Source organism: Anabrus simplex, chromosome 1, assembly GCF_040414725.1.
Source record: "Anabrus simplex isolate iqAnaSimp1 chromosome 1, ASM4041472v1, whole genome shotgun sequence".
NCBI classification, from domain to species: domain Eukaryota; kingdom Metazoa; phylum Arthropoda; class Insecta; order Orthoptera; family Tettigoniidae; genus Anabrus; species Anabrus simplex.
Genome location: NC_090265.1, coordinates 912,026,837 through 912,041,419, shown reverse-complemented (window position 1 = coordinate 912,041,419; position 14,583 = coordinate 912,026,837). Strand labels below are relative to the sequence as shown.

Genomic DNA, 14,583 nt, shown 5'->3' with positions numbered 1-14,583 from the left:
CTCTGATGAGGCTGACGTCAGGAAGGGCATCCGGTCACAAAAACTCGCTACGAAGATTCATCTCACTTTATACCTGACCCCATAGAGGAGCGGGACAATGTTTGGACATACATACTGTACCAGGAAAGCCTATGTCCTGGCCCATATCAATCGAAAGAAACGTTATTCCAGCATAAAATATCCGTCCAACGTACGAACATTTAAGTAAAGGAATGTTCCAGCATGTCCCAGACTTCACGAGTGCACTAGGCGAAGTCAAGTGACGTCACCTGTCGCTCAAAGCTCACCTCCCCTAGAGATATTTCTCGAAAAGAATTTTCTTATAATACAGATGTTAATTCCCATAGGGAATTTAAAATATTTGTCCTGAATGAGTAAATTTATAATGTCCAACAACGGACCATTATATTGGTATTATAAATTTACTCATTCAGGACAAATATTTTAAATTCCCTATGGGAATTAACATCTGTATTATCTGATGGCCAGGCAGGCATCAATTTTTGGAAATGAAACATAGCTCTCATAGTGCATTGGCACTGCTGGTGGCTTCAAGTAGCCTATGCAGTGGCCTCCACGGTATGCACTAGCCTTGCGTCTTGGGTGGTGTGCTAAGTCCCAACTGATGAGCCTAACTTAGCACACGAGGGCGAAACGCAGGCAACCAAGAATGAGTTAGCTAGAAAATTTATAATGTCCAACAACGGACCATTATATTGGTATTAAGAATTTTCTTTTCGCAAGCTTTTCAACGCCTTAACCAATTTCAACGGGACAAATGCTGAATCGTAGCGGACGTCATAAAAGTTAATCCCTGTGAATTTCGAATTAATTCATCCCATGGTTGTTGAGTTATAATAATTTAAAGTCTAAGGAATTTAAACACTCACGGTCACATGGCCAAGAGAAATCACCCCTACCAGCGCCAGCATATATATGTCAAGGCTAACGAGCAGAGCAGCGCAGTACAAGGACGAGTATACAGATGTGTGTGAGTGAGACAGAGGAGAGACCGACCCGCGTACAGTATGTTCGCGCAGTCACGGTGAAAGTACTTGCCGTCGCGTTTCCGGAACACGAAGTTATATCGCCGATAAAATTATAAAAGACATCGCACTGTATTTCGTACGTCGCGTCGCGACTACAGTCTAATTCTAAAGACATTTGAGAATATAATACGAGTGACTTATTGAAGTGCAAATACCAAATATTTAACGTTCACAGAATATATCATTACGTGTAGACTTAGGTTACTTCACATGATATTGAACTTCTACAGAAACTAATGTGTAGAATCACCAGAACTCATTTCTTTTCGAGTATTGAACTGTATTTCTTTATTCACACCATATTAGTATACGACTTACAGTAGTAATCTGGGTGAATACTAAGAACTTTTTCTGAGGTAATGTGACGTTATATTAACAAGATAAGCAGAAAATAATCCTTGGTGACTTAATGACTGTGTTCAAAGACTGTGATTATAGACTATGATTTGCCTTTTCAAGTGTGAACTGTGTAATTATGGACGTTTCAGTAACGACTTTAAATAGTATTTCATACAGGAAGGACTGTGATTCTTCATTTAACGTCTTGAAGTTCAATTACGCCAAAAATTGTGTTCAACAGTAAATGACAGGGTCAGTGATAACTACTCGCACTAAGTGAATTTTTCGTGTGCGAAAAATCACCTTAACAAGCTGCAATTCTACATGATCCAGTTCCAGCCGTCATCACCTCATCGGGGAACGTCAACATGGTGTGTTAAGGGAACATTGCCGATCCTGATTCTCCACGGAACATTCCAGATGTCCATCTTTCAACATTTGTAGCAACATTTCTTTCATTAAGTGAGTAGGAACAAACTGACTAAAATTTTCTCATTAATTTTGAACAGTGGAAACTTCAGTGCCGCATGTGAACAAATATTTCAGAGTTCTCATAGTTCCTCAGAAGTGATTAATTTAATTTCAAATTGCATTTTCATATCTCATAGAAAGACTTTAGGCTTTTCAAGTGTGCTATACATCAAGGTTTACAAACTGAAAAACTGAAAACTTTTAACAGAAATTTAATTTCTCATGTCAATTTGCAATTACAAGTGCGTGCTCATATTTAGAAAGACTTTAGGTGGAAATCTAATACCTTGTTTTCTCACATATGAAAAACTTTGGAATCAGTGATATTCATTTAATTTTCATGAACAGAATTCAGGAAGATTACGTTCAAACTTTTAATTTCAATGCCAGATTTGAGTCCAATAATCATATTGCAGGGTGAAGAATTAATAAATTGTTAAGAAAGAAAATATTTAACCATCTATTATTCGCTCTGCGAGTCTATCCTACTCTGTATCGGCTCCAAAACCAAGTTCCCCTTCCTGAGGTCCTACTCATGCCCTTTCCCCAAAACTTTACCTGGTACAATACATACATACTCAGTCAAGACAAATATTTCATGTTCCCTATAGGAATCAATATCTATATTTTAAAATGCACACAAGTCGAAGAAAAATAGTGTTTACATATACCTGTTGGATAGTTTTATTTCATGTATTAAATAGTAAGTTTTCTCGCTTAACACATTCTCTTTCCTTTGCCCCTGCAAAAACATCTTAACAAGGATTTACTGTACTTCATGTTCTCTTCAACATTGAGTGTGTCTTGTTGAGCCTATCTCCATCTAATCCAAGGCTAATAGCAGTAATCACATAAAGCAGTAAGGCTATAGTTAGCAAGCAGTGATATTTTTGAAAGTCTGAACAGAAGCGAGAGCAAAAGTGAATCAGAAACATCAGATTGTGAACAAAAATTTGGTGGTAGTGACGACAGTGACAGTGGATCAGAAATTTCTGAAAGTGATGAATGCGATGATGCCCTACCAGGTTCAAGTAAAAATTTAATAAAGGGTGAGAAAAAAAAGGGGGGGGGGGGTGTCGTAAGAAAACAAAAATGTTATTTTCTGGGAATTTTTTCACACCATGAAACCTGGGGAAATGGGAAAAAAGTAAGATTTATAATTCTTTCGTTTTATAAATTCATGAGAACCTACAAACAGCTATAAACTAATAAAGTAAAGTTTGCAACCAACAAACAGGCTATTATGCATGCAAATTAATAATAATAATAATAATAATAATAATAATAATAATAATAATAATAATAATAATAATAATAATAATGCTGTGCATGCAAATGACTTGAAAATTAGTATGCCAATAGGTCAAAATAAAGCACATTTCACTACAAAATTTAAGACAGTGCTTTAATTCTGTAATGTGATACATTAAGATGCAACAATCAATAGAGTTACTTTTGTACTTACCCAGAGCTTGCACCAAAAAGAGAGCTACCACTTTGGCCAAACATGGGTTTGCTCCCAAATCCAGTTCCAGCAGTTTGACCAAAAGCATTTGAAGATGGGCTCTGACCAAATACTGAGGACGATGTTGTGGTAGCTGGAGTGCTCTGCCCAAATAATGATGAAGATGTAGTTGTCGCAGCCTGACCAAAGAATGATGATCCCCCTCCAGAAGCATTTCCAAATATGGATGCTGGAGAAGAAGCAGCTGTTGCACTTCCAAATAGAGATGTACCAGAACCTCCTCCTCCAGAGCCAGTGCTTCCAAATGGGGAAGACGTTCCAGCAGTGCTAGCACTTCCAAACAGTGATGGTGTAGATGAAGATGTGGTTGTAGGTGCTGACCCAAATAAGGATTGTGATGAAGTTGTAGCAGCTGCAATACCAAAGAGAGATGATGATGATGTTGTAGTGGTACCTGCTGATCCAAATAATGAGGGTGTAGAGGTTGTGGCTACAGCAGATCCAAACACGGATGGTGCAGATGTTGTAGCAGCTGCACCACCGAACAATGGTGGTGCTGTGGTAGATGCTGATCCAAATAAAGATGGTGTTGATGTAGTTGCTCCAAACACTGATTGTGCTGTTGTTGATGGTGCACCAAATAATGATGATACTGGTTTGGATGCAGAGCCTCCTCCAAATAAGGATGGTGTTGATGTAGCAGTACCAAACACAGAAGCTGCAGTAGCACCTCCAGTTCCAAATAAGGATGGTGGAGATGTTGCTGTTGTGGTTGTGGTAGGAACAGCAGAAGAGGATGCTGTTGTTGACGCTGCACCAAAAATTGCAGGTGTGCTAGTTGTAGCTGTCCCAAAAGCTGATTGTGCAGTAGTAGTGGTTACTGAGGTTGTGCCAAATACAGACTGAGTTGTTGCAGCTGTTGAAGCTGCTGTACCAAACATGGCTTGTGTACTTGGAGCTGCTGATGCTGTTGTAGTTGCAGTCGCAGTACCAAATATGGACTGTGTAGTAGGAGCTGCTGATGCTGTTGTGATCACAGCAGCTGTACCAAATACAGACTGTGTAGTTGGTGATGTTGTTGCAGGTGTTGTCACAGTTGTAGCACCAAATATAGATTGTGTTGTTGGAGCTGTTGTGCTCGGAGTAGTACTTGTAACACCAAATATAGACTGTGTTGTTGTAGTTGCAGGACTAAATGTAGATTGTGTCGTTGTTGTTCCAGACATCGACTGTGTTGTTTCGGTAGAAGTACCAAATAACGGGGATGGTGCAGTGGTTGCTGCCTTAAATAAGGATGGTGTTTTCATCATCGATGAACCAAATAGAGATGATGCTGAGGTTGTTCCACCAAATACTGAGGGTGTGGTTGTTGTACCAAAGAATGTAGATGTACTACTTGAAGTAGTAGCAGTAGTAGTAGTAGTAATAGTAGTAGTAGTAGTAGTAGTAGTAGAAGCAGGGATATTAGTACTTGTAGATGAAGATGAAGTTGTAGAGCCAAACACAGGCACTGTTGCAGTGGTTGTAGATGATCCAAATAAGGCTGGCACAGAAGCTGGACTAGCTGTTCCAAAGAAGGATGATACTGTTGTGGAAGTACTTGAATGTACAGTTGCTGGTGTAGTAGATATTGTTTTCTGTTCCTGTGAAGATGGACTGCAGATTGACAGTCCAAAGAATGTTCCAGTAGACGGAGTAGAGGAAGGGGCAGGCTTTTCACCGGACAATGAGAAACTGAAGCTACTCAAAGCATTGCTACTTGTAGAACTGGGTTTAGTAATAGGATCTTGTTGCTCTACTGGTGTAAGAGTCACCCCTAACTGCTCGAAGCTGAATGTAGTTTGTTTTGTATTGCTACTCTTAGCAGTTCCTCCAAATATGGAGTGAGCCGGTGGTGAGTTCTGTGTAGCATCTCCTGTAGCATTTTGAGCACTCTCATTAACAGGTGAGATACTAATGGCAGAGTTTAGAGATCCAAAGTTGAAACTTGATAAAGATGAACTCTTCTCCTGATTAACTGGAGAAGCATCATTCTTTTCTGTTCCTGACAACAGAGTAGGTTCAGATGATGGAGATTTGGCCTGCAGTCCACCAAATGCAGGTTTTACTGTAGAAGTTGGAGTTTGTGCAGATGATGCAGCAGCAGGCAAAAATGAGAAGGTATTTGAAGAAGTTGTGTTCTTCATCAAGCCAGAGCTAAACGCTGGAGTTCCTAATACCTTTACTGGTTGATTTACATCTGTTGTTTTAGTGTCTTTCTTCTCTTGTGTTGTAGATAAAGTAAATGATGTGGATGGAGCACCTGAAGAAGAGGTTGTAGAGAGAGAAGAAGCAAACTGTGTAAATGAAAAACTAGCTAATGAACTCGCTGTAGAACTTTTGATGTTACTGAATTGTGGAATGCTAGGTACAGATGCAGCAGCAGCAGTAGTAGTGGTAGTAACAGCAGCAGTTGTAGTAGTAATAATAGCAGTAGTAGTAGCAGTAGGTGCTGATGTAGATACAAAGCTGAAAACAGAAGGTTGTGCTGCAGGTTTTACAGAACCACTACTAAATGTTGGTATATTTGTCATTCCACCACGAGTATTAAAGGAAAATGTGGATGGTACATTTGGTTTAGCTGCAGCTACAAATGAGAAATTAGTTGTTCCTTTAGCAGTACTAGTCACAGCTGTATTTTCAGGTTGGCTACTCTTTGTCTCATCAGCAGGTTTAGAGGAAGGAACAGGAGTACTAAAAAGTGATACAGAAGTTGCTTTAGCACTGAAGTTTGCAGAAGTTTGTTCAGGTTGTTTTCCATATTTAATGAAACTTTTGGCAATCTGTCCAAATATATCAGTTGGAGCATTTTCTGCTATTGGAGTATTCTCTACTACACTTGTTACAGAAGCAACAGGTGTTTCCTCAGGCAAAAATTTCTGAAGCTCCTGAATTGCAGGTTTAATTGGCCTCACATATCCTACTGGATGTTCAGAAAGCAACTCTCGTAGCTTTGCCTGCTTTCTAGCAGTCAACTTTCTGTTATTGGCAGCAATAGTCGAGTATCTTCCAGCAGCTACTAACTCTGACACTTCCTCAACACTTGTAGTATTTTTGGTACCAAGTTTCATTTGTAGCAAGCTATCAGCCAGTTTGGAGATGTCACTTTCCCTGTAAAATAGTAAAAGTACTTAAGCTTTTTGCTTTCCAAAAAAATAAATTAAATACTGCAAAAATCACTCTTCAAGTTTACATATGAATAATATTCTGAAAAATCTGGTCAGCCTGATCAACTTGGAATCCTAGGTAAATTGAAACATTGATGGGATACCATTAAGATCAGCAGATGCTATTGAAGGAACACAGTCACCTGTCAGCAAGCAGTATCAATTATTTGGATGTGTTAGGAATGAATAACATTTAAGAAAACAATTAACAGAGGAAGGGATGTTTACAAGATGTCAAAAATGCTAGAATAAAGGTTTAATCTTAAGGAAAATAAAAAAGTGCAACACAGTTCTTACTAAATTGCATAAATAAAGTTCTGATATGGCAATTACTAGAGACTGGAATTTTCATTGAGTTGGAAGTGAAGATAGCAGAATTTTAAAACAGGAAAATTGGTGTTTTCAACTGTTTTCAATACTTTCACAATCTAGCTCTCAAAATAAATTTCAGATAATAGACTGGTGTTTTCTGTAGACAAGAGTCTATCAGACAAAACATTATTGTAACATGAGAAAGAGGGTTCATAATATGCATTTGCACATGGCATCCGTATCACTTTTAGTATGGATTGTGCAAAATCAGCATAGTTTATGGTCATTCTCTGCAACACAGAAATCATCACATCTAAACATGTTTTTCACTACTCTCTGCAGTTCACTGCAGCCTGTTACACCACATATCACTTAGATTCAAACAGAACTGCAGATGCTTCACAGTTCTTACAAGATTTCCATCAACAGTCATATGTGCAATTTCTGCAGGATCAAACACAACTCACAGCTTTATAAAATTTATGAACAGGATCATCACTTCTTAAAATTGTTAGTTTCATGAAACTGTGTAATGCAGCATTGGTCAATTGAGTTTTTAATTTCAGAGTAGCTCTGTGAGAAGCTTGAAGTAATTCCTTTACTTTGTCACTATGATACCCACCTGGTGGTCATGACCTTTAAGGCATGAAGTCTATATGGCCTGACACCGTGATTAGCCAGTTCAAATTCTGTTGGTAAAAAAAAATTCACCATCAGAATGCTGGCCAGCAGGGTAGGAGAAGTGGTGGTATACAATTTCTAATCATAGATTGCATGCCAAAAACCTGGATTTAATTCCAAACCTCCCCACAGTGCTCATATTGAGTGAGGGTATATGACGCTGATGATGATTTGTCTCTCGGATGGGGGTATAAAGCATTGAGCAGACCATTTGATGCTAATCGACAGGAATAAGCTATATGCTGGCACCAGGTTTCACCCTCTCCCTTCCTACTATCATATATCACGTCATTTATTTCATATCAACTCCTCTGATGAGGTTGACGTCAGGAAGGGCATCTGGTCGTAAAAACTCGCTATGATGATTCATCTCTCCATACCCAACCATGTAGAGAAACGAGACAAGTGCAGCAATCATGATTGTTTATTCTGTCTGTTTTAGGTGACCCTCCAAAAAGGTTACAGTAGGTAGAAAAATAACTAGGTTAATAAAGCTACTACAAAATTCCCTTACAATAGAAGAATCAACTTCAGCAGAAATTAATTCATCTTCATTAATATCTTGAAGAGCACTGGGAGGACTGCAAGGCTTGGACAGTTCTTACCAAGAAATCGACAAACCAAAGGGTTGATTAAAGTGATCCAATGCGGTCTCAAAAGAAGAATATTCTGAAGAAAACAACTCCAGCATTTTTCCCACCCAAGTCCTCACTTTTCAGGAGTGTCTTATGTGTTCTGCAAGATATACCACGGATTCCTATCAAGATGACCACCTTGTCAGAACAGGCATGGGAAATAATGGTAAAAGCTGTCCTGGGTATTTACAGCCCTAAAACTTCTCGAGATGCTTTCGTTTCCATATGTTCAAAGATACAGACTTCACTTTAGACATAACAAGCTGCAAATCTTGCAAGTGTTTACCTAACACATTCAGGTCTAAATTTACACTGTGTGCCTCACACAACGCCATCAACTAGAATATTTCCCAGTATGTCAAAAGATTTTACCATATACCATACTGAATCTGACACAAGAACCACGTCATCAAGTTGGATGTCAGATTCTTTTACTGCATCCAAAATAGCTCTGCAGTAGGTTTTTAATCTGCTGTTTTGAGTGTATGTGTGTCTTCCATAGAAGATGAAGGTTTTATTGCTTTAAATATGACAAGCAAAATACATTCTTTGCATTTGTTTGTGGTTTCATAATAATACACTATCTGTCCTGAAAGTATGATCTTTATTTCTTCCACCCTTTCATTCATCACTAGGGCCTGCCTGGCAGAGGCAGTAAAGGAGTGTTTAATTCACCTGGAAGGATGTAGATTCAATTCCCTATCAGAAAGTTGAAAAATTTAAGAAACAATATTTCCACTTCTGGAGGTGCACATGGCCATGAGGTTCAATTAGCCTACACCAAACACGAGCACCAGGTTAATCCCTGGGGGCAATGGCGCCGGCCATGGAGCAAACCACTGTACCCCACCGAGTGCCAAGGTTATGGAATGTAGAAGTCTTTACCTTCCAACCCTCCAAAGGCCTTCATGGGCTGTATGGAGATGACTTTGCTTTGCTTTTTGTAATTCATTATTACTGAATATACTTTTCTCTGATAACCTTGAAGTAAGGAAAATCTCTAGCTCCTGCAACACATTCATATTTAAAATAAATTACTTCCCAAACCCTTTTTTAAGAAGTTGCGTGATAAATATTTGATGACAGGTAACCTTACACCATTATGTAGGCTGTGTACAGTAATCTAACCAGTACAAGTTGAAAATGAAAGTTTGCAAATTTTATGAATATATCATGTCCTTATTAAACCATTAAATTATGTAAATTAAGTTACGATAAAGAAAATTAAATGCAATCTTACCTCATATAAATTCATACATGAACAATTTCACATGTTAATTTTCCAGCTTCGAAACTGGTATGTTTGCTTTTAAAAATATCTGTACTAGGCCTACACGCTTCCCAAGATATTCACGGTTTTTTTGCACACTATTAAAACATGGCAATTTGAAGTATGAACGCGAGATGTTTTGCCTTCTTTGCGCAAACTTCTTTTGCAGACATCAAGAGTTTTTGGATGGAATCTTTTCTTTCCCATGACACCTGACAGTTACAAAACTTCCACATTTCATACTCTTATAGATGCAACAAAACCCAGGCTATTCAAAGTGGAAAGCTCTATCCATTCCAGATATTTTATGGATAGGTATTTTGTAACATTTCAAATACACACACACCAGAATGTCTCCATCCATTCACATGCTTCCCAGCGTATGGCAGGCGGCAAACAAAATCTGGTTATGATGTCAACATCTCTCAGAGTCTGGTCTTCTTCAACCAGCAATTATAAATTTAGATACACTAGAGTCCTGTTAATCCAAACCCTGTTAATCCGAAAGTCCAGTTAATCCGAACTGAAATATTCAATTTTTTTAAAAAAAATCTCCTTATTAAAATGAAAGAACACATTATAGAATGAAGATTTACTTGCATTTTGTTAGTCATATTTTACTACAATAACTTAATGTAAACATAATTACACATCATAAACCATCAATCACTGGTCGTTTATCTTTACAAAGTCTGTTAGTTTCTTTTGTCGTAGGGATTGGAACCTACTCGAAGACGCAGTGTTAAACCAGCGTCTCATAAACATCACATCAGTGGGCGTAGCAGCGGAGTGTTGCTTGACGTAGTGTACGGCAAGTTCTAAGGCGGCCGCAGCATCTGAATGTGGCACTAGTTGTTCACTGCCGTCTTCTTCGTCGTCACTCTGTTCCCCATCAACTCTAGATTCTTTCTCCACCATAGCTACAATTTCTTGCTCTGTTTGTAATTGATGACAGTCGGCTTCCATCCACTTGCTAATGTCATTTTCATTGTCGTTTTCTTCTCTACGGGTTCTTAACTACCCTACTGTAATTTTATACAGTATTTTATTAATGCAACTGCTAAAGAATGGACATTTCAAATTACAGTATGTACTGTACTGTATTGTAGAAACTATTTTCCTCAGACTGTTGAGGCGCTCGCCTTCTGATCCCAACTTGGCAGGTTCAATCCTGGCTCAGTCAGGTTGTATCTGAAGATGCTCAAATACGTCAGCCTCGTGTAAGTAGAATTATTGGCACGTAAAAGAACTCCTGCGGGAGAAAATACTGGCACCTAGGCGTCTCCGGAAACCGTAAAAGTAGTTATCGGGATGTAAAAACAATAACATTATTATTAGAAAATATTTTTTGGTTAATCCGAAAATTTCGTAATCCGAACAGACTCCGGTCCCAATTAGTTTGGATTAACGAGACTCTACTGTATTATCAACCTGAATTCAATATTATTGGTCTGCAATAAACAAACGATTGATTGTTAAGCAAGAACTCAATACTATCAAAAAATTCACTTAAAATGTTTCAAGATTGAAATTTTGCGCATACTTTTTGATAATTGCTTTATAAATGCTGTTTTTTTTTTCCAAATTCCTTAAATTATACAAAATTTGAGATGTTTTGTGAGTTCAAACAATTACAGAAAAGGTTGTGGGTTGTATATCAATAGTAATTACACATATAAAACAATGTTTTCTCAAAATTCATAAAATTCATGGCTGAAAAATAACCCATTCTCTAGCAATTACTTCGCTTAGGGCTAGAAAAAGAAATAAGACAGATGAGTATGGCTAAATGGTCAGCATACTGGCCTTCGGTTTAGAGGACCCCTTGTTCGATTCCTGGCTGAATCGGGAATTTAATTACATTTGGTTAATTCCTCTAGCTCGGGGGCTAGGTGTTTGTGATAATCTTAATACACATCTTCAATTATGCAAGACATTACTAACCATCATATAAACACAACAGAGAATACATTGCTCCATATAGGGTTGGCATCAGGAAGGGCAACCAGCCATAAAACTAGGCTTAATCCACATTAGTGCTGCCCCAGATAACTGGGAAAAAAGGCCAGGCAAGAAGAAGAGTATACTATATAATAATAAAGTTTAAAGAGGATACAGATATTACAGTAATGAGAAAAGTGTGAGATAGCACAGAATTATCAGAAACAAATTTCTTAAAAAAACTAAGCCATTTATTTCTGCACCTAAAGGACAACGGACCTGATCAATATTAATGGACTGCAGCAACAATCAGCTTGAATTAAAAATATGTGAATATTCATGAGAACTCATTAAGATTATAGCTTGGAATCTGAAGGGTAGATTAATAATCACACCTAAGGTACAGAAAGTTAAGTTCAGTCTGTGAGTAGATAATGGTTGGTGGACAAAAATCACACACTTTGTTTTATGTTGCACCGACACAGATAGGTCGTATGCTGACAACAGGATAGGAAAGGGCTAGAGGTGGGAAGGAAGTGACTGTGGCACTATCTCCCGAGTGAGCACCGACTTCAATGTGGTCTAAACCACAAAGTTACTGGAAGAAACAGAAAAAAGAATACAGAAATAACCAATAAAATAATAACAACCAAATCTACGCACTTTCTTGAACTGTAACTTTTGCACAGTCCTATCTACAGTGTGTTTGCTTACGGATGGGGCTGGGAGAAACTTTGCTAGCCACGGGCAGGCTTGAGAAGCGCCAGTCAAGGTCAATAAGGTGGCAGTTGTAAGCCAGCCAGCTGTGCAGCGTGTTTGTAATACAGTGGTTAGAAATGCAACAGGCTAAATACCCACTTGAACAGAGAGTTTTCATGTAGGATACATATGTAAAAAAAACAGTCATGTAGAGAGGTGCGCAGACAATTTGCAGTGAAATATCCGTGTGCTCCAATTCCGGGTAGAGAAACGGTTAGGCAACTTGTTAACAAACTAAGGACAAGAGGATCGCTAAATGCTTCAATTCTTAAGCAAAAACAAAGGGTATTGAAAGAGGACAAAATTGGTGAAATCAGGGCATCATTCACATGCTCTCCAAATAAATCTCTAAGACGTGTTTAACAGGAAGTTAGTGTTTAAAAACATCCGTTTTCACTGCCACTAGACTTCTAAAATTAAAACCACATAGAGTGCATATCGTGCATGAATTACAGCCTAGAGACGATGAAAAACGAGTTCACTTTTGTAATTGGATGTTACGAAGTATTGTGAACGGTAGTGTGGATCCGCATTTAATTTTTTTTCTTTTTCTGATGAGGCGTGGTTTCATCTACGAGGATATGTTGCCTCACAGAACAATCGGTATAGGAGTACACATAATCCCCATTTAATTCATGAGATTCCATTGTATGATGAAAAAATTGGTGTCGGGTGTGCCGTTACAGCAAAGTGAATTATTGGGCCCATTTTCTTTTTTCACGATAGGGTACAATAAATGTACAAAGATATTGCACTCTAATACTCATGCCATTTTTCCAAATATCATCATATGAGGATAAATTTTATAAGTATTTTCAACAAGATTCAGCAACAGCCCATACAGTCATGAATCCATGAACAAATTAACTGACGTGTTTGAAGAAATCATTTCTCAGGGTTTATACCTGCCTCTGTGGATCATTGGTAGAGTGTCGGCCTCTGGATTCCAAGATAGAGGGTTCAAACCCGTCAGAGTAGTCGGATTTTTGAAGGGCAGAAAAAGTCCATTCGACACTCCATGTCGTACGATGTCGGCATGTAAAAGATCTCTGGTGAAACATTTGGTGTTTACCCGACAAAATTAATTAAATCTCAGCCATAGACACCCAAGAGAGTATTTGTTTACTCAGTCTGTCATCTAGTAGGCCTACAGTAAAACGGAACGTCTAAATTGACGAGAAGACAGCCAGATGGCGTCAAATTGAAATGTCTGCACATGGTAGCTGAGGCCATATGATTATTATTATTATTATTATTATTATTATTATTATTATTATTATTCAGGGTTTATGGCTGCCACGTTCCACCGACCTCACAGTGTGCGATTTCTATTTGTGGGGAACACTAAAAAGTAATGATTATAGGAATAATCCGCACAACATAGACAAATTGAAGGAGAATATAACAACAGAAATTGGGAAAATTACCGAAAAAGAACTTACCCGCGTGAACAGTAATTTTATTAAATGATGTTAGAACTGTGTGGCAGCAGATGGACATCACTTCCAACATTGCCTATAACAAGGTAAGTACTGCGCAGACTAATTAATGAATTACTTAATGTGTCTTGGTTGCGGAGGCTACAGATAGCCGATTCCTACCCGACAGCATAGCTATAGGTGGGCCGGCACAAGGTTGCACTTGACAGTAGTAAGTCATGTTGGCACCACTACAAAAATCAAATGAAGAACGTTACCCGTCAATCAGAATCACCAATCTACTACTTTTAATGTCAGATACAGTTCCACATTTTATTCACGTTAATTCGTATTTAATTCTGCATAGTGCTTATAAATTTTTATTTGCTTACACAAATATGAGCATTAAAAAAAATTATAAGGTTTAAGCGAGTCACAAAATAAATACGAACTATTTTCAGTTGATTGTTTTTGGCAATATGGGTAGTATAGTGGTGCCATCTATAAGTAGCTTGACTACTGAATTGAAGTGTTGCCGTTTTGTCTGTCGCCGCTAGCACGTGGTCGGTTGTGATTCGCGCGTTTATGAAAGTTTTGTTTTGATTGTGAGATAATTGTGAAATTTTATTTTAACGAATGCAGTGCGATGTCTTGGAAATGACAACATAGTCATGAAGCGCGAAGTGGAGTGTCCCTTAATAGTCAGGCATTAGAATTAGTGCGGAGAACTTGTGAGTTTTACGAGAGTGGGAAGAAATTCGTAAGCTTGTATAGCCGTCTCTCTGTTCCTGCAGATCATGTTGTGGAATGCATATGTCAAACGTTAGGGCTTTCAAAGCGTTATGTTATTCAGAGAGGTGTTCGCCTCCAGGAACAGAAGGAAAAAGGGACTGGCGTACATAGCAGTAGCGGAAACGGGGCTGATAGTAGGGACTTGTTTCACAGCACTCCGGGAAAGAAACGAATTAAGCTATCTCCTGTAACAGGAATTAATTTTTTCCAGGCTGATGCAATACAAAGACACGAGTACGATTTTT

The 14,583-nt window shown here is 38.3% G+C and overlaps 1 protein-coding gene across 2 annotated transcripts in view; it reads right to left on the bottom strand.

Moving 5' to 3' along the window:
- LOC136857740 (nuclear pore complex protein Nup214) overlaps positions 1-14,583 on the bottom strand; it is a 232,325-nt gene that overhangs the window by 38,524 nt on the left and 179,218 nt on the right. For both annotated transcript variants that reach the window (XM_067136629.2, XM_067136630.2), the window contains exon 13: positions 3,325-6,474. In XM_067136629.2, the coding sequence (XP_066992730.2) occupies positions 3,325-6,474 (3,150 nt within the window). The remainder of the gene's footprint in view (positions 1-3,324; positions 6,475-14,583) is intronic.